The sequence below is a fragment of the Lichenostomus cassidix genome, chromosome 4, assembly GCF_008360975.1.
Source record: "Lichenostomus cassidix isolate B80296 chromosome 4, HeHo_3.0, whole genome shotgun sequence".
In the NCBI taxonomy this organism is placed as follows: Eukaryota; Metazoa; Chordata; class Aves; order Passeriformes; family Meliphagidae; genus Lichenostomus; species Lichenostomus cassidix.
In genome coordinates this window covers 24541494-24562097 of record NC_139484.1, presented here as the reverse complement: position 1 = coordinate 24562097, position 20604 = coordinate 24541494, and the positions used below count along the sequence as shown (strand labels likewise).

General features: G+C 40.7%; 1 protein-coding gene across 1 annotated transcript; it reads right to left on the bottom strand.

Annotated features, from left to right (window-relative positions):
• Positions 1-4709: 4709 nt before the first annotated feature.
• HADH (hydroxyacyl-CoA dehydrogenase) lies at positions 4710-19814 on the bottom strand. The gene is made up of 8 exons (XM_085058362.1): positions 19613-19814; positions 17618-17746; positions 16148-16305; positions 12091-12217; positions 10999-11088; positions 9387-9459; positions 6210-6326; positions 4710-5181 (listed from the first exon to the last, which is right to left on the bottom strand). Exons 1-8 carry the CDS (start codon positions 19739-19741, stop codon positions 5063-5065), a joined length of 942 nt encoding a protein of 313 aa, XP_084914488.1. The 5' UTR covers positions 19742-19814; the 3' UTR covers positions 4710-5062.
• Between the last annotated feature and the right edge of the window lie 790 nt (positions 19815-20604).

The following is a 20604-nucleotide window of genomic DNA, read 5'->3' as shown; positions in this document are numbered from 1 at the left end:
CTTAGCGCCCGCCAAGCAAAAGCCTTGTGCTAAAATATCCTCCTGTGCCGTGGCCAACTTGCAGCATCTGACCCCAGGCTGGAAAGAAAGCCTGGCCTTATGCCTCACTGTGATGCCTCATGCCACCACATGACAGAAGAAATGGCTCCTTCAATGACTAGGTTTGATGTTTTGTGTTATTCCTGCCCCAGAAGCAACCAAAACTTCCACCCAGCATTAGAGCTTTATGGTGATGGTTCCTCTGCAAAGAATGCAGTGCTGTGAGTTATTTGCAATTTATGGAAAACCAAATAGAAAACTTCTAGGGGAATAAAAGAGAAGAGTGAATTGAACAAGTGGGAAGCTGCTCCATAGGCAAACAAACCTAAATCTGACTAATATATTATCAGTGACACCTGACATCATCACAGACTGTTCTGTGATCTCATACATTTAATTTAAGATTCTGCATAGCATTGCACTAACAAATGAACAAGTATACTGGACAGTAAATGGTATATAATGAGTGATATCAGTTTTGACATGAACTTTTGAGAAGATCATAAAGCTCAAGGCAGATCATTCTACAAATCATCTTTACAGTTACCAGATTGTGGCTCTACTTAACCCTTCTCTAACAAAATGCAGCAGGAGCATGTCCCTCTGGCTGTGAGCAACAGGAAAAGCTACTTAAGGAACATACAACATGAAAAGATCTAGCTCTCAAAAGAATCACAGCATCTGCTTTTGCTCCTGGTCTCAGCTCTTCCACAAAGCACAGGGAAAAGGCATTATTCAGGTCAGTTTTATAATTGCTCACATGGCTACAAACTGTAGCGAATAAAAATACTGAGATGTGGGTCACTGCTCTGGCACTAGCTGGAAAAGTAAGAATGTAGCACCACAGCTACAGGTGACTCTCTTGAAAAAAATCAGCTCCAAAACTGTCAGCAGTAAATTTTTAGGTGAAGTTGGTCTCTACAAACTACAGAAACTCCTGGTTTGCCTACATCTTTAAAGGCACTCAGTACTGCGAAATGGCTTTTTCTAGATGCAAGAACAAGCAGCACACATTAAACAACAGAGATTGTCTGCTAGTGCTTCCATGCTCCAGCACCCCCCTTCCAGCACCACAGCTGGCCACAGGAATACATTGCATAGCATTAGCTTACACCTAACCCAATTGCAGACTTTACTGACCAAAGCCTGGCACAAAGTCAGGAACACACAAGACCTTTTCACACCAAAACCACCTTTTGGGCGGGCAAACAAAACACATCTATTTCAGATGCCCTTCACCTTCTAGTAAAAGATACAGATTTAACAAGACAATCATATCTCACTACACTTCATCTCTCACTACATTTAACTTCATACAGCAAATTTATTTTTTGCTTCTTCACCCTGATAAACATTTACTAATTTGTAGTAAGTGGATCTCCAGAAGAGATTGACTGACAAACCTCAGCTGTTTCACAGATACCTGGAGGTATGTAAGAGCCCTATCCACAGAACAAGCCATCAAATACAGCATTAGAAAAACAAACCCAAACCACAACGGAATCTCATTCAGAAGCCACTACCTTGCTTTTCAGAAGCCTGATTCACTGCTGGAGTACAGGGCTGGTAGTCCTGGATCTCATGGCTCTGAAGAGCCTATGCTACATAATGGAGTTAACTCCTATTAATTGGTTTTTGAAGGGCATTTACATTGTCACCTCAAAACCTTTGGGTCAGATGGCTTGGGGGACAAATAGAACTCATCTATGAAAGAAAAAAAGATACTTTTTCAAGTAATTTTATGCAGTTGCTCAGTCAACCATTCTTTCTACTTTGTAAAATAAGGCATAGGTTCACAAAACTCTCATCTGGACAGAGCTGGGCTATTCACTTCAAGACAGCTACTCATTTTCAGGGACAAGTATACTGATTTCAGACTATTCATTAAATTACTTCAGACAATCAATATACATTAAATTATTTGCCAGTGCTGTTTTACCAAGTAAGCTCCTACTAAGTTGATGTTCTGCAAGACCCCACAGTGAAGGAAGGAGGAAGCAACAAACCCCACTTTCCATTCCAGATTCAAATCCATACTGCAAGCTGGTACCTGCATCTTCCAATGAAACTAGTCTCCTACAGTAGTATGCTGGGAAAGCTCAAGGACTTGCAAACACAGATGCAGATTCAGAACTTCAGGACATCTGCACTCAACAGTGTAGCTGTTACTATTGACCCACATAAGCATTACTGTGTTCAGTGCCATTAATGGAGAATATTTCACTTGTTAAAATGAAATCAGATTTCAACTTCGACACACTTAATTCCTCTTCAGATCAAACTTTACTGCCACCCCTTGCACTATACTCCATAAGCCACTCCTGCAGAACACCCTCCTCTGTCCAATTTAGATTCTGCTTTCAAGTCCCTGTTTAAAATTTGCTGTGCTCCTGTTTCCTCCCCCGCCGTGTCAGCAGCTAGGTTGACCACAGATGGAGCACATTTGGCAGCTGAAATGACCCAGATGCTGAATCTGGAGCCATCTTCCCAGCTGCAGTCGCCGGGCTCACGTCCGACTGCTCAGCTGCTGGCTGTCAAGCTGCCCTCGAGCTGTGCCAAGCAAACATCCCAAAGCTTTGACCAAAGTGGGGCAAATGCTCTAAATCTCTGAGGCCTGCTGACAGAAAGGATAATAAAGACTAAAGGTTTTAAAAGTAGGCAGTGAGGGAAACCAAACACCCTTCCCTCCTTTCTCTTCTATGCCTCATTTTTTTCCACAATCTCTTTTCCACTGTTAATAATAACTCAAGGAGAGCTGGCTGGTGAGAGCAGGTCTAATGTACCACACCCTAGTCAGAGGTACTGACCAGCAGGAGACTCCCCTTCCCCGTGTTTTCATTACATATTCTGTAAGCTTTCTAGAAATCTTTAAACTATCAAAACGGTAGAAATTCTTGTAAAATTCAGGAGCAACTATTTAATATCCTACTTCTGGCTAATTTCCTCATGACCATGAACCCTGAAAGGAACCTCTACATTCTCCATGCCTCCCCATTGAGGAGCAAAAGAAAAGGCTTACCTTGTTTCAATGGCTACAGTCATTCAATTACCACTATGCATTCTGATCTAGATTTAAGAGGGAGTATTTGAAGTTTTCACCCTTTACCTCATCTCCACTCATCCCAGCACAGCACTCCACATGCTGATAAAATGAACTATCTCCACCCACCATTAAAGTGCCTCCACAGGCCCTATTCTACTAAGAAAGTCTCTCCTCAAATAGCAAGTCCAACTTACAAACGCCTTTTTGAGGTCTCGTCTATTTATTACATATACACATACTGTACCTGTTAGAGCTCCTGAAAGGAAAACACTGCTTTAGAGAAAGTTTATTTTTCTAAAATATCACATTTAATAGTGAAAAATATTTTGCACATTTAACATTAAATAGCCTATGCCTTGCTATAAACCTAGCCCTTTCCAAATTAAAGATCATCATCCAAGTAAGGAGAGCAGTAGCAAATTAATTCTGCCTAAATTATATTTTTGTAAAAAACATAGCATTTTTTTATGACACAGGAGTCATACACACGCCCATTTTCAATTACTACTGAAAACAGTAGTACTGAAGCTAACTTCACCCTGCAGTACTTAAGTCACTAAACTGAGCTACAAGCATTAAGAACCTTCAGTGAAACAGATTTCATATGTAAGAAGTGGACTATATATTAGTAAAATCAAGTCAATTTAACAATATATCAGGAAAGAGACTGTCTACAGTACTGTTTCTTTCATTTAACCATTTTCTTTCAAGACAAGTGGTGCAAAATCAGATGATATTAAGTATCAGGATCCAATAAACCAAAACTTTTATTCTCTACTGAGAGATTTCTTGTGTGATCATGTGCAAGGAAATTAACATCTGTCAGCCTCAGTTTCTTTATATGCAATCTGAATTAGATGATGGAGGAGGGAGGGAGAAGCAACTTAGCATTAAATAATTATTCATAATTTCTGTAGTTAGAAAAAAAAATATATAAGCACTTAACACAGAAAGTAAAGGAACACTACTACTGAGTTGAACACCAATCCTCAGGCCCACTTGCTCTGCAATACTTGAAGAAAAGACAGGATTTAATACATTCCCACCATGGACAAATTCAGCTCTGCTAAGCCCCAAGGAAATGAAGTTGCAAAACAGAAGGTGCCTCATGCAGCCAGACACACCTATTTGTTTACACAGCACAAATTCCCAATTGCAATCCTGAAAGTACTCAACTATAGTAGCAGTGTATTGTAAATGCGTAAAAATGACACTTTAAATAGAGCCAATTTACAGGACTCTAGAAAACATTCAGAAGCTTTCACCCTGAGAACAGAAATCACCTAGAAATCTTCATCATGTTTCTACAGCACCTAGCAAAAGCGGGCCCTCAGCCACCAACTGAAAATGCCAGAAAACCCCAACACAAATTATGAGCTCTGCTTTAAAATGCTTTATTGCGAGTCTTCTGTTCAGGGAACAGCCTGCCATTGTGGGATTCTTTATTTTTAAATATGTCCTTCAAAACATAATTGTTCAAGGCACTGTAATTTACACCTACAGATTAGTGGTGCACTTAAGAAAAATCCTAACAAAACAACTCACTGCCTTTGCAGGCTGCATTTGCCAGCATGGGAAGAGACTGCCACCCTGTGGGCTCCATCCAACTGCAATCCTTCACACTCAATACAGAACTGTTGAAAATTTTATTTTTAAGAAAGTGAGGTTATTTTTAGGATTTTCCCCATCAATATAATAATGTTTCAAATACATAAATTCACTTGTCATTCTGTACTGCACCTGAAAAAAGAATCAACATTTCATGAAGGCACGGTACACAGAAAGCTTTTCAGAATTACAAGACAGAAACAATCTACTCAATCAAGCTTTGACCATGGTTAACTAGTGCAATCACTCAGTTCACAAGTGAGTTATGTTCTAAGGAAGGCTTGTGCCATCCTTGGGAAGGTTTAAACACCTGTATTATGGCAATGCTGAATAGCATATACAGATAGTTTAACACCTCTTGAGGTCTGGAGTTCATTTGTACTTATAAAATCCTTCTCCAGTCTTTTTGCCCAGCTTCTTTTCTTCTACCAGTTTATTCAGGAGTGGGCTGGGTGCAAAAAGAGGATTGTTGGGCTCTAATGAATGCCATCCTGGAAAGGAAGGGAAGTGGATGAATTAGTAACAGTTCTGTTTATATGCAAAGATAATAGAGATCTGCATCTCCTCAGAAAAATATTCAGAAGTCAGAAAACTGAAGAAGGACTGGAACTTACGCTAGCCTCTCTGAGACCCTTCAGTACAGCTTCAAAAAGCACAGATCAGTACTGATGATTATGCACAAATCTAACAATTAGTCTTTAGGCTCAGTGCACAAACACCTTATCTCCAACAATGAGAATTTTTTAAAAGAATTAAGGAGAACTTTTGAAACATAGTTAAGTACAAGGAAATAAAGGCTCTGCTGAAAAGAAATTCAAGTGCAAAGAAATTCCAAGTTGAATTTCTACCTGTGAAACACATGGTCACTTAGAACAATAAAACACTACTCCACAGTACTGACTAAAAGCAAAAGAGATTCCACTGAAAATGCCATCTTCAAAGTGACATTCTGCCTCAGAGAATATTTAAGCTGCTCATTCAAAGCAACACAACAATCAGCAACGAGCTGTCACTGATTATGTATGTTTTTGTTACTGTATTGACATTCACCCACTTAATAAGTGAATTGACAGGGAAATGGTTCACTTACATCTTTTGAGGTATTTACTGGATTTCCTATTATTTAAGAATGAAAATATGGCTGGTGGAAAAAGGATAGGGAGTCTCAACATTTGTTGCTTTTGACCAGAACTTCTCACCTCCAATACATGTCACTGTTCCCACTGATTCTTTTTAGTTATATAAAGCACCATTAATGTCAATATTATTATTATTTTCCAATAGCACTTGAGGAAGTCAGCAAAGCCACCACTGCTGTCCCCACATACAAATGATACAGGCATGCAGTACAAATGCTGTACTCACACAGCATTCTGAGCTGAATTCTCACTCCTTTCTCCTCAGCAGTTCAAAGGCTATACCATAAACATTCAGTTTAAATAATTGAGTCACATTTGCATTAGAACGTCTACAATTCAGCTAAAAAGAAAGAAGGCAGAAAAAAATAAGCATGCAGTACCATCTATAATGTATTTACTGGTATCCAACCCAACATAGTCCAGCAGTTCAAATGGACCCATGGGATAGCCAGCCCCAAGCTTCATAGCAACATCAATATCTTCCTTTGATGCATCTCCTAGAGAAAAGATTGACAGTTTGATGAACAGAGAAGATTCCGCATCTCCTTGGCACCATTTATAAATAATTAACAGGGTGTTATTTCACCCTGGTGCAGCTCTTCACAGAAATCTCTGCATGTTTCACAGCCACAAAAACTGGAGTCAGCATACACATGCTGGAGCATAAAGCTGAATCTCTCACAAAAAAAAAAAAAAAAAAAAAAAGCAGCAAGCCCTGCAGGCCTGCTTTCCATTTTCCTGGCTTCCTCTTGCATTTCAATACTGTGCTGAACCTATCAGAAAGACTAGAGGAAGAACTGGTCACTATAAAGAAACAAGAGCTTCCTTTAGAGGCAGCAGAACAGGGTAAGTAAGGAAACAACTCAATTTCAGCCTCATGAGATCAGCAGCAGCTTTTTGAGTGATGCACAGGATAGAGCTACCCTTACTCTACAACTGCCAGAACACAAGTGATATCCAGCTGCTGGATGAGGCAGGCATGGAGAGGGGAGCAGGAGCAGCTGAGTAACATGCTTAGCTACAGCAACTTTCACCAGAGGATATCTGTTGGGATCAGAGGTGGCAGATAGGAGAGACCTGAAAAGTCTGTGCAGGTGCAGTTGAATCCATGAATTCTAATATTATTTTTAAATTATCAGAAATTTGTTACTTCTACTTCAGTCTGTGCCTATAAAAATACAAATCCTGCATTGCCACAATGTCACAGTTAACTTTAACCTCGTTCCTTAGCTGGGAATACATATTTTAGACTGTTATCAAAGCAGATGCACCTCTACTGCATACTTCTAACTCGTATTTCGATAAAGGCAGTGCACTTTCTCTGCAGATCCTATAAAAAGGGTGAAGTTATACAAACCCCAGAGGTACTTGTTAAGTAACCTCTATCCTTGATGCATACAGGCATTCAGGGTGTCCACAAGTTTGGCAGACATAGCTTGTGCAATTTATTCACCTAAGATCAGAGAATCTTAGAAATAAATTTACAAATTCTCTTGTAAAGGTAACAACTTCAGTGACAGTTCTGTATGAAGTAATAATTTATATATACCTCCCTTTACTCTTTAAAGCTTACAATGTTTTTTTAAAGCCACATTTTATTTCTGAGAAACTGGGGAGAGTAGCCTTACTTAATTCTAACACAATTTCAGTTCCCCAAATTCAAACACACCTAAATCCTCAGCTCATTTGCAGTTGATGCAGGTATACATACTCATTCTATCAACAGATTTGTCACACTTTGTCAAACTTGGGACTTGACCACCCAACAGTTTCATTAAAATACATTAAAAAATAGTCAAAGGGAAAACAACAGCTATACCCCTAGTTCATTCTAGTCTCTCCTAGTACAAAGCAGACTTCTACAGAAACTTAACTGACTGCATTTTCGTTTTTCCACTAAGAACAGAGAAGTACAGACCACTATACATTAATATTTATAATATTGCCCCCATATAAATCACTGTTAATATACAAAGGTATTTTGCCTTTGCAAAAGTGCACATTTAACAGAATGAGATTTTGTATACATAAAAACTCAAGGACTGGCCCCATAAAATGGCATTTCAGTGCTTGGGGTTACCAGGAAAGAGACACAATTTCATTCTAATGTAGATGACAATCTGGCTCAAGTATCTACTCTGAGAATAAACACAAAGGATATGATGAAAATTTAACCTGATTCACGGAACACATGAATTAAAAGACAGCCATCAGCCTTCTCAACACATCAACCAGCTTTTTAAATAGATTTCATTAGAGTTAAAAATTCACAAATGAACGTTAGCAAGTTTGGAAATATACTGTGGGACAAAATACAAAAAGAATAAAGATTAAATCAAAATATTATTTTGCTTTGGCAGAAAGCAGTTGGTTTTAACATACAAACTCAGTGACTGTTTTCTTCTGCATTTAATTAAAAGTTCTGTTGTCTCCTGAAATGTGTACAATGATACATGCCACTTAACAAAGGCACCTCTTTTAAACACAATGAAACACCCATACACTTCATTTAAAACTGTGACTTTTTCTAAAAGAATAATGCCCCCTTGCATTCATGTCTTTGCCTTTCAAGTCACTAAATTTGCTCTTTTCTCCCTTTGAGATGTAATTAGGTACATCTGTTGATGGATAAACAAGTAGTGCTGTTTTATTTTTTTTGGGAGATCAAACCATCCCTTCCATGTGCTTTAAAAGAGATTTTTAATATTTAAAGCACATTTGGTGGAATCCTGAAAATGGAGTGCTTTCATCTGTAAAAAAGTAGTGATTTCAAAAACAAAATGTTTCAAATGACATTCTTAGTAGCACACAGCTACGAGCAGAGCACTTGAAATAAAAGCAATTATAGTCTGTAATTTCATCTTTATCCACTACATTCATTATTGGCTTCTTTTCAAAACAAGCAGCAATGCTTTGAAAAATTCAGTGTTTCTTTGGGGATTCATCATTATTTCCACGTATGTATTAACACAGAAGAGTCAAGCAGTGAGATTGGAGTTCCTGCAGAACCTGTGTCTGAAAAAGGACACAGAAGGGGAACAGGAGTTTTCATGTGGCAGTAGCTGAGCCCAAATCACTCCTATGCCAGTACTGTAGTGTGACACTATCACACCACTTACCTCAAAACTGGTGGTTTGTATCACAAGCCCTACAAGTGAACGCAGCAGAAGTTTACTGATGGTCCCGTTATGGGATTCTCAACCATTTTTATCAACACCTCCTGGGATTGAGAGTGGGAATTTCCTGAATAGCTGGCAGAGGATATTTTTACAATGCCACTACACTCACCTTGTCACCTCCAAGCCAGAAGCATTTTCCACCACCAGGAATTTCACACACAAGTAACTAGTCCCTTCCAACTCTGCATAACCTGACATTTCAAAGTGAAGGCAAGGCCTTTCCAGCTTCAAATGTTGGCTCATAGTTAACATTCTCTATTCACTTCCAGCCTTTAATGTCTGAAAATCCTGAGGGAATCCCTAGGCTTTTCTGAAGCAATGGAACATTTAGCAGTGTTACATGTCAACATCCCCTGAAGTCAATATCCCACCAAATACCTCTCTCAAAAAGTCGAACAGCTTCCATCATATATGGCACCAAGAGACGGTTTACAATAAACCCTGGAGTATCCTACGAAAAATCAAAAAGGGATTCTAAGTAAACACTTTACCAGAACTACACTCAAACACTATATGGACAAATAAAGTGGGTGAAGACGCTTATTGTATCATTACTTAAGATACTCTCTGAACTGTACTTTTTATCCCATTTATCTGTTCAGTATTAAAACATAAAACATTGTGAAATTCAAAGAAGGAACCGCACATAAACAGGCATCATGGCTGAGAACAATAAGACTACTACAAGTCCAGCTTAGTTAATCTTAAAACAATTTAATGTGGCCAGTCTTGTCTTTATCAAGATTCTGATCATACAATTTCCTGCTGGATAGGAGAAAAGCAGGTTCTTCCCTAACAGTTCTTTTGTGTGTGTGTCCATTACCAGAAACACTCCTGACTAAGTAGTCTACTTCTCCCCCTCTGCTCACTGGTGACCCATACTTTTGAAAGTTAGGATCATTTCAATAGCAAACATCAGCACTAACATTGAAAAGATAACACACATGCTGTCAGAAGGTAACAAATGAATACAGAACTTCTTTTACATAAGTATTAATCAAAATCAGTAATACAAACACAAGAGAAAGAGCTTTGAAAATATAATATTATTTTGTATACTACTACTGTTTCAGATGTTTATTATTCATTCCATTTTATCTCAATATTAAATCCAGAGAATTCCAAGCAATGTTTCTTCTATAAGCAAATTTTTTTTTAAAAAAGAGAAAGGTTCAGACATGGAGACTGCATTATCCTCTGTCCAAACTAATTTATAATAACTCCTCCCCTCTTCTCCACATTGCATGCTGCAAAACTGTGATAGAAACAGGAAATCAGTCAAGCAAGGCCACAGGACAACTTAGCAAGAATTCAAAGAATATAGCCAGAATTCGAGAATACAGCCAGAATTCAAGTCCAGCACCCAGATGGTGAATTACTGGTAAATTACCAGATTGCAGGCCCTTTTTAAGAGCAAATATCTCCTGGGAGCTGGGAAACTCAAGGCAGTAGCTTGCATAACACTATCCAGACCACAACTTAATGGATTTAGAAAAAGTGTGCTTTGGAAGTAGGGTGTTCCTCTACAGAAAAAAAACCACAAAGTTGAGGAGCAATGAAGATTTATACGTGTCTGGTTAGTGCAGTCTTAAGAAAAACTTGCAATGAGCACACACCACAGAGGATTCCTCCACCTGCCTCACAGTACAAGAGGCAGCAGTCTTGTCTCTGGCAGGGCTAAAGATGAGCTCTTGCTTAAGGTTTACAGTCTAGGCTTTTGCAGGACTTGAAAAAAAGACTCCAAAAGGGTAAACCCTGATATTTGTGAGTTTTGCTGCTCTAGACAAGATGCCTAAATCTAGACACTGAACTTTGAAGAATGCGCGGTAAATGTGGGTGTTTTGTCAAACTGCTTTTAATAAGACAAACTGGACAAGAAGCAGCCTGGAAATTTTTTAAGTGCTCTTACATCTACTAAAATCTACCACCTTAAAATTAACAGTCTACAATGACAGACCCTCTGAACACTATAAAGTCAAAACGTGCTCACCTTACAACTGACAGGACTCTTTCCTACTGCTTTACTGAAATCCATAAGTGATTCAAAAGTCTTTTGGCTGGTCATTGGAGTCCTGATGACCTGGGTAGAGGGAAAGTAAAGAGAGCATAAAGCATATTTATGAGCAGAATCTCTCTCATTTCCCCATTACAGCAATGTAATCCAGAACACTCTTCCAGAAATTCACAAAACGTTTTGCAAAAAACCAACTTCAATGGATACATATGTAACAGACACAGAACACTATTTTAAAGATAGATACAGCATTTTGCAATTACGTATTTCTTTAGGACACTTTCCCATTCGGCCACTATGGCTGGATGGTAAAAGGGACCATTCTTTGAAAGCACATGTGAGTTACTCTCCAGACCCTTCCTTAGCCCTGTTTCCCTCCTCTGGACTCACTCCAGCCCCTCAATGTTCTTATTGCAGTGATGTGCCCAGAACTGAGCACAGCATTAGAGGTGTGGCCTCCCCAGTGCCAAGTACAGAGGGACAATCACTGCCCTGCTCCTGCTGGACACACCATTCCTGACACAAGCCAGGATGCCATTGGCCTTCTTGGCCACCTGGGCACAGCTGGCTCAGGTTCAGCTCCTGTAAGCCATCACTCCCAGGTCCTTTTGCACCAGGCAGATTTCCAGCCCCTCTGTCCCCAGCTGGTAGTGCTGGAAACATTGAAACAAACACACTTGACTTTTGAAACAATGTCACAAGGCAGATTTCATCTCCCGTCATTTTCTATCGATTTCTACACTGGCAGCAGCAGTTCTTACGAACAAGCCTGCCTGCCTGAAATGCTGGCTATAAACAGCATCTCCATTGGCAGTTCAGTGGAGAGCTCTGGAGCCTTGAGACCGAAGGAGTTACTTCTGTCTCTTAAAGCTGCCCCTCAACAGAGACTGCACCTCCCTCTTATCACTAGAGGTAGCTAATTCCTTATCAGAACAGCTGTAAACTGAGATCTGCTCTGCCATCTAACTGAAATCCCCCTGCTGACAATTGCACTGCTGGGCTGCAGCTGCTACCACGATGGAATGTGACCATTGTAGCCCCTGTGAGATGTGGTCAGGAGACACTCACCTCCACAAGCTTCATCATAGGCACAGGGTTGAAGAAATGGAGACCACCAAACCGGTCCTGCCTGGTGGTTGCGTTTGCCATCTCTGTGACTGGCAAGGATGAAGTGTTGCTTGCAAATATCGTATGCCTGGAAATAAGAAATATACAGACTGCATAAATGACAGTAGGAGACTGATGCACTAAACATGAATAGACATCCATTGGCTAAGCATCCAAGATTTCTCAGAAATATCCCTGCAGTTAATCATGGTCTTTTCCTGAGGTCTAAGCACAGCAATGATTAAATAACCACTGCAGGGACCATATGAGTTTCTGATTCCCAAGGGAGTATATTGAATACTTTTATTAGGTGCCAGAAAAAAGACTCTGCAAATAGAAAATTTTATTTATCTCCCCAAATCCATTCCATGTAATTCCTTCAGCAATCCTGGAAACCCAACGGTATTTTTGTTGTTATACATTTACACATTTATTGAAACTAAATCATATGCCATGTCAGAAATGCACTTTGGAGTCTTGTGGGAAATTTGGAATCTACTTTGTTTTATAACAATCAATGATAGACATGATGAGTACAACTCCCACCAGAGCAAAGATTTGATAGGGAAAAAAACAGAGAAAAGATAAGACTTGCCATGCATAGGACACTGCAAAACAAAATGCCAAAAATTTCAAGACATATATTTTTGCAGACATAAACCACTTTTACTAACTGCAATTTATAATGGTTTGGGCTTTTTTATTTGTTTGCGTTTTTCTTCCCAGAAATATCTCAAAACCTCAGCAGCACTACTATAGTGACATCACACCAAAAACTTACTGAAATAGCTTCTTCTTCCAATCACAAAATCAGAAACTAAATTGGATATGAAAACCTACCTTCCATTCTGGGCTGCATTCTATATCCTTTCAAAAACTTATCCTACTGGACTCCACAAATGTTTATCTACATTGATATTTTGCTTATATTGTCCTAAGATGTAACTGAGCTTCACAATAGAGCTTTCACAAAAGTTATGTACAAGTCACGGGGACATCTTATAGTGGCATTAAAACAAAACATTTCAGGACAAAAATCTGAATCACTTTTTACTATGTTTTCTTTTTTATTATAGTGAAGAAAATTAAAAATCCTGAAAAGTCCTGTTTACTCTACTTACAAATTATCTGCCCACCACCAAGTGGCCTTATATTGTTCTAAGGTGAGGTACTAAAAGGAGCATTCTGCATTTCATAGTTTTGACCTTGCAAGGTCTGTGCATACAAAAGTCACTTATCCTCACTGAAAATTTGCCACTGTATATAAAAATTAAAATATTCATATAAAAATAAGGCACATTGATTTGTGAAATATAATCATTGCTAGGCTTCTGAGTTAACCTCTGCAAGAAATTTTACCTCAGCACCACTTTTGTGAGTGAACACTTGTAGCCTCACACAACATAAAACTTTGAGAAAAAAACCATTGAATTTGCACTGTGAACAAGCGCATTTTAGTTACACTTTCTTCTCTGACCAACCAATTGATTTCGAAATAGAATTTTCATGCCTCTGTGACTTAGAATTACACAATCCACGCTTCAGGTGACTGCAGAGTTGGAAGGCTTTAGAAAGTCAGCACTAGTTAAGCCACAGTGATGGTTTTCCTAGCCCCAGAGTGCTTTCTCTTGGTGCCATCTAGTGGCTCAGGGGAAGACGTCAAAAACAGAGCCGAACACAAGAGTAACACCATTCCAATAAATCTGACCCCTACAGCCCAGCCGCCTTAGCAAACGCTGAACAACACTACTTTTTGAAACAGTTTTATAACTGTTTATTCATTCTAACACAGTGAACAGCTGAAAAACAGTGGCCAGGTCCAAGCTGAGTTTCCACACCTAAAGGTAAATCCTAGACTGAGAAATATTGTTGGGCATTCCCACATTCCAGGAAAAAAACCAGAAAGCAAGTACAGAGAAGTTCTTAAAGTGGATACCCAAAAGTTCTTTTGTCATATTCGTTATGACCCTGCTTGAAAAAGTGCTGCAGTGTCTACAAACACCCTTGCCTGACCTTCTTCAAAATGGAAATGCAAGACTGACTCAATTGCAGAAAAGGAAAACAAATCTGAAGAGCAGGTTGCAATACTTTGCTCAAAGCTGATGACCATGTAAAACAGTAACAAATACCAAATATGGTGAGCATAACACTGAGAGGAATAGAACATACACAAGGAATTTTGCAAAGCTTCAAGAACATGAACCAGTACATTCTCAGACTGGTGGCATGCAATAAACAGCATCCACTGTTTCAGCTGGATGTTACCCAGATGAGAAACACCCTGACTTTCCAAGGTGCTCTGGGGTTGCCAGACACCCCTGGCTTACTACATTGGCTTTAAACACTTAAAGAGAAATTCACTCCCCACTCACAGACACAACTTCTCTCAAAAAAAGAATAGCTTTCCCACACCCTTCAGTTACAGGTCCACTTTCAGAGGAATTATAGTTCTTTTGTAAGAAAAAGGAAGAGGAATTGTGCCTCGTTTTTTCAATGTAATGTTTTAGTTTAGTGCTGCCCTCAGACATTTTTATTTTCCTTGGAGATGTCTTCATCATGCAAAAATGGGAGATGAACAAGTAGATGTTGCAGCTGAGGAAATGCTTGAGACATGAAATACAGCACAAAAGAAGAAAAACGCAGGGTTTCACACAGCTTATGTTTCACAGGCAAAATTCATCATCTTGTCAGAAAAACTGTAAAACACTGCCCTTTTGCAATGGACAGGAGCATATTTGAACAACTCCAAGTATCTTTTAACACTGTAATGTAAAATTTGATGTTTTGCAGCAGCTATGCTGACAAACAGCTCAGTCTTATGAAAAATAGCCTCAGGTGTTCCAAACACACACGTTTTTAAATGAGGCACCAAGTCCCTATGCCCATGTTTCCCTGCTGACTGTTTAGACAGTTTGCCATTTAGTACACTCTAATTTGCTTAGTAAATACTCGGGCAACCAATGATCTATTTGCACAAAATAGGCACAATCCAACCATAACAAGGTACTCTCATAAACGTAGAAGGCAGCTACTTACTTTTGTGTGTCAGAGTAATAGCAAGTTACCCTGTGCTCTTGTGATCATTTATTGTTTTCAAAAGTACCAGGTACTTTTAATTACTGACAGTATGAGAAAGCCTGAAAATCTCCCCAGGCTGAAGTCAACTAATGATAACATCTTTTCTCCTTGACATTATATTCAAGGCACAGCTTGCCCAGTTGACAGCCAAGACAGTCTAGAGTACCTCTTAGCCAATACCGCCAGATTTACCTGCACTAGTTAAAATCTCAACCTGCAAGCAGTCAAGGTCTTGTGATCCTGAATCATCGATTACAAGGATCAAATTTCTGAGAGCGCATGCTCACCTTAACAGCATTCTTGGGTTTGGATACAATTTAACAGCAGCTTCCAACAGTTATCAAAGACAGTTCAAAGCCATTTCCAGGGACTGCAAGTAACCCAATGAGAGCATACTAAAATACTATCTACACTTCTACACCACACACAATAACCAGCAATGAGCTGTTTCCAAACTCCTGTAATACAAAGTAAACTTAGCTCACTTAAGACACTATTGAGCTGACTGAGACTTCTTAAAGCTTGTTTATGTCAGGTGTGCTGAAAAAAAATACTTTATCATCCAAATTTCCCATTTAAGTATGGGAACACAAGGTTAACCAGAACCCATGCCTACTGGAACAAGTTCATTCTACCATTCTGCATTTGCAGGTGGATTTAGATTTCAACTTGCCAAGTAGATGGGCAACTTTATGACTAAACACACCTGGAACAACAAATGAAGCAATGCAATGCACCTGAGAATGTTTGTAACATGTTTGTAACATATGCACCTGACACAACAACTATTCCATGCTAACATGATATTCTGGGGCTAGTCTAAGAGAGAAAAACTTTTTTTTAAATAAAGCAGGTAAGACAATAGAGAACTAACTCTACGTATAAAACCAGGTAATAAAACAGTCTAAGTCTCAAAATGTAGCAGGAAAAATACACATACTCTGGAGCAAACTTATCCAGCGTTTTGAAGAGTTTATTTTTAACTTCCAGGTTCTCCACAATGGCTTCTATCACCAAATCCGTGCTGTGGACCACTGATGCTGCATCTGTGCTTGTTGTGAGGTTCTTCAAAGTCTTCTCAATGAACTGAGTACCAGCCTGAAACATTTTCAAGAAGCTGTAATGTCTATTTACAGTGATTTAATTTGCTTTTACATGAAGATCCCCTTATGTGCTCTGAAGTGTTTTTGAGCCCCCAAAAATGCAGGCAGTCTGCCACATTTCCAAATCAATGAGAAAGTTTTGAGTATGTACAGACATGATACTTTTCACTGACAAAACTTTCCTAGCCAATCAAATCTGCTTTGAAGCAAATAGGAGACCTTTAAACTCATTCTTTTGGGAAGACCACTTGCTGCAGTTCAACCTTCAGCACCAAAATCTGAGTGATCACCTGGCTGGTCAACCAGTAGCAATAGTTTCAGTGCAAAAGTGGGGAAAATTATTTTCTCACTAGTAAATCTGTTGACACAGTTTATGAGGGCAGAAATCAAACAGAAATGCAAAATTTTCAGCCAAGGGTAAATGGAGACATAGTACAAATTAAAAAAAAAAAACAACAAACACTACATGGTAGAATATATTGTCATACAGAAATCGCAAGGATTATGTGGACAGTTTTCTTTTTTATTAAAAGACTCCCCATAATTATGTATGCATGCTCTACTTATCCAGGCACTTCTGTACTCCTGCAAATAAGCCCTTTTCATTTTTTTTTGTCTGCTGTATCATTTCTCTGGCAGTCACCAGTATCAGTATACATTGTATATGTTAATATGTATCAAAAGAAGAAATTAGTATGCTGTGGAATTTAGCAAAACAAGCATAGCAACAAGTAACCCTTAGGATACAAAGACACATCAACAGTGGCTTGCTGTATGCAAGTCTTACTCAGCAACGCAAATGCAAAATTATACTTCTAACATGTGTCACTTGCACACTTGCACTCTCATTTCCCCTTGCAGTAATCCTGCGCCCAAGTGTTAGGGGAAAAAAAAAAAAAAAAAAAAAAGCAGCTCCTTATTCAGGTATTAAGACAATTGCTTTTGGACAATATGGGTGCATTCACAGGTAAGCACTCAAAGATTGCTTGCTATTATGTTAGGATGAATAATTTGACTCCATTTCACACCTAGCATCTGTTTTAAAAGATCACCAAGTTGGTTTAAATCTTTATCTCAAGGCTGAAGTTTACTAAGGAAAGAAAATGAGGTAAAACGTCTTTCAACCTTCCTAAACCAAAAAACAAAAAAAGCCCCCAAAAAGCCAAGGTCTTTAGCACACTGGGAAAAGTTTTCTTTTTAAGCAAGTGTAATAATATGCTCTATAAAGCATAACTGCAATATCAGAACGCCAATATGGCAGTTTTTATTCTCCCAAGTTTTCCTAGAGAAATAAACAAGATGTCAACCTCAGGCTTATCTGCAAACTTCTTCTTTGTCACTCTCTTCAAACTCTCTTCAATTCCTTTTGTCGACTTTTTAAGGATTTCTTCTGACTGGTCTACTAATACCACAGTGTGGCCACTGGCTGCTGCAACCTGAAAGTTAAAAAAAAAAACAATTCAACATCAATGTCATAAAACAATCAATCATATTAATTTGTGTTGACAGACAATTAGGCAAAAGAGAGCTAAAGAACATTTAATTAAATGCACTTTACTAGAAAAATCATGAAAACCTGTACACGAGTGCTGGGAAGTCAATTAATGCATTTCTCACACAGAAGTGCTTTTCACAGAGCAGAATCAAAAATTATAGCTTTCAACCATACATTTTAGCAGAGGTTAGCTTCACCTGACAGTATGAAAAAGCAAGATGACAGGAGACACAATTTCTTAAGTGTTCAAAAAGGGAGGAAAAGCAGTTTTATTAACAGAGCACAGAGGAGACACTATTCAGTGTTATAATCACTGCTGCATTGAGCTAATTTTAGATTGATAAATTGGAGGCAGATGGCCAGCAAAACAATCCTGGGTCCTTAACACTGGTAGAAGCCTACAACCCCTGTAACTTGTCAAATACCAGACATGTTTCTCTTGACAAGCTGCTCTCCGAAAATGTGCAGTCTAATAGAACATGAAGATCATCTCACTTTCCCTGAAAAATGATAAGCTTTGCATAGTGTGCATCTTCTCCATGCATGTGAACAACTTTCTTCAAAGCTTTTCTTTGGTGGTTCCTTCAGTGGAAGCCTCAGGTTTTAGTATCAAGATACACAGAAGTGTTTTTTATCAGACAAGTGAATAAACAAGCAACTATTCCTTTAGCAAAAAAAAAAAAAAAAAAAAAAAAAATAAGCCTCTGTATTCCTCCTGCTAGAGATTTGCCAGGAATGTAGGAAATCTTCAGTTCTGAGAAGCAAATGTATCAATTCAGTAAAATGGAGAACTGCTATTCGTGAGCTCCAGCTGGCTTCAGTGTCAGATTCCACTTGGGGATGTTTGCCTACTCCCCTTACTCTCTGTCAAGTTTGTGGATTACCCTGGTATCCTAAGCAACAGGCTCTTTCTCTGAATTAACTAAGTACCTAAATCTTAATTCACTGACAGGACTGTTTGGTTTCATGTCCCAAAGCTACCAAGTTAAAGGTGAACTTGGAAGCCAAAGGCCTGAGATTAAACTCTGGGAAAGTAAGTCCTATTTAAATATTAACCACTTCAAAATTCTGCAGATGACTAACAGATAAATGCTCATTTTAGCTGCTGCATTCTACTGGTAAAATGTCTAAAATGTCACTTGATCTGCTCCTTTGGCAAGTTGGAAGAAGCTTCTTTCTGGGACCAAGATTTTCCACATATTATTACACAATGTCTGTTTACAATTAGTCCACGCATTGTCTTAAGAACCACCCTAAACAACTTAAACCATCAGCCCTGGTTCTGCTCGCCGACCCGTCTTACCGGGAGATGCGGGGATTAGCAAGAGGAGGAGAAGTGTGGAAGCTGAGCAAGCAGAGAACAGCACTCCTCGGTAAACCCCGGGCAGCAGGCAGACCCGAACGCGCAGCTCCGGCAGCGGAGCGCAGGGCGCGCCCAGCCACGGCCACTGCTTCCCTCACACACACACACAGCCGGGAAAGCACAGCGCCGAGGAGTTTGAGCACCAACTACAGCACCTCCAGAGAAGCGCTGCGAGGGCTAGTTTGCTTTCTTGTGGGTTTCATTAATGTTGGACCGCCGGCGGACAGCTCGCCCTCCCTTATGCCCGCCCTTTCCCTCCCGGGCCGGGCTCAGCCCCGAGCGAGCAGCCCGAGCGGGGCGCAGACGCGCCGGGCACGGCGGAGCAGCAGCAGCCCGGGAAAGGCCCGGCTGGCCGCAGGGCTCGCCCCTCGCCCGGCCCCGAGCGCTCGCCGGGCCCCGCGGCCGCCATGGCGCCTCCGTGCCCCGCCGCCGCTCCGCGCTCACCTGGGCGATGCCGGCGCCCATCAGGCCGCCGCCGATGACCGTGACATGCTTGATGAGCAGCTTCTTGGCGGCCGCCGTGGCGGCGTCGGAGGAGGCGGCGCGCACGAAGTGGCGGGTGGCGAAGGCCATGGCGAAGGCGCGGAGCGAGCGGCGCGGCCGGGACGGGACGGGTCGGGACGGGCGGGGCGAGGGCCGCGCTCCGCCCCGGAGGGGAGGCTGCAGCTCCGGGCTGCCCCGTCCCAGCTGCCCGCCGCGGGAGAGGCGTGCTGGGTCTTCACCTTTGCTGCTTCTGATTCCTTAGGAGTCCCGCAGCAAGGCAAGGTCAGCACTCCCGGAGCTCCCAGCCCCGGCTAGCGCTGATGCCCACCCTTTGCCGCAGAGGTCACCGCGCTGCCCTCAGCGCTCACCCTCCTGCTGCCGCTGCTCATGCTCAGAGAAACGCAGAATCAACGAGGTTGGAAAGACCTCTGAGACCATCGAGTCCAACCCATGACCAAACACCGCCGTGCTAACCAGACCATGGCGCTGAGTGCCACATCCAGTCTTTCCTGAATCACCTCCAGGGACGGTGACTCCGCCGCCTCCCCGGGCGGCCCATTCCAATGTTAAATCACCCTTTCAGTGAAGAAGTCAACCTAAACCTCTCCTGTCACAGCTGAAGACTGTGCCCTCACATCTTGTCACTCGTTGCCTGGGAGAAGAGGCCGACCCCACCTGGCTAACCCTCCTTTCAGAGAGTTGTAGATAAGGTTTCCCCCGAGCCTCCTTTTCTGCAGGCTAAACACTCCCCGCTCCCTCAGCCGCTCCTCATTGGAGTTACCCTCTAGACCCTCCTCAGCCTCTCTCTGCCTTCTCTGGACACTCTCCAGCACCTCAGTGTTCCTCCTGTTCACATCATTAGCTCTCTCTCCACAACAAATGTTTCCTGCCTAGAAGGGGACTTTATTTCCAGGCTAGCACAAGCTATATAATAAACAAACATAACAAAACAA

Bases quoted from the DNA above. Each gene is read 5' to 3' on its own strand.
- HADH (XM_085058362.1), bottom strand. From the start codon at position 19,741: ATGGCCTTCGCCACCCGCCACTTCGTGCGCGCCGCCTCCTCCGACGCC. The intron at 17,747-19,612 runs GTGAGCGCGGAG...TTTAACTTTCAG, and splicing joins TGGGCGCCGGCATCGCCCAG to GTTGCAGCAGCCAGTGGCCA. The intron at 6,327-9,386 runs GTATTTGGTGGG...TCTTTTCTCTAG, and splicing joins TGTTCGACTTTTTGAGAGAG to GAGATGCATCAAAGGAAGAT.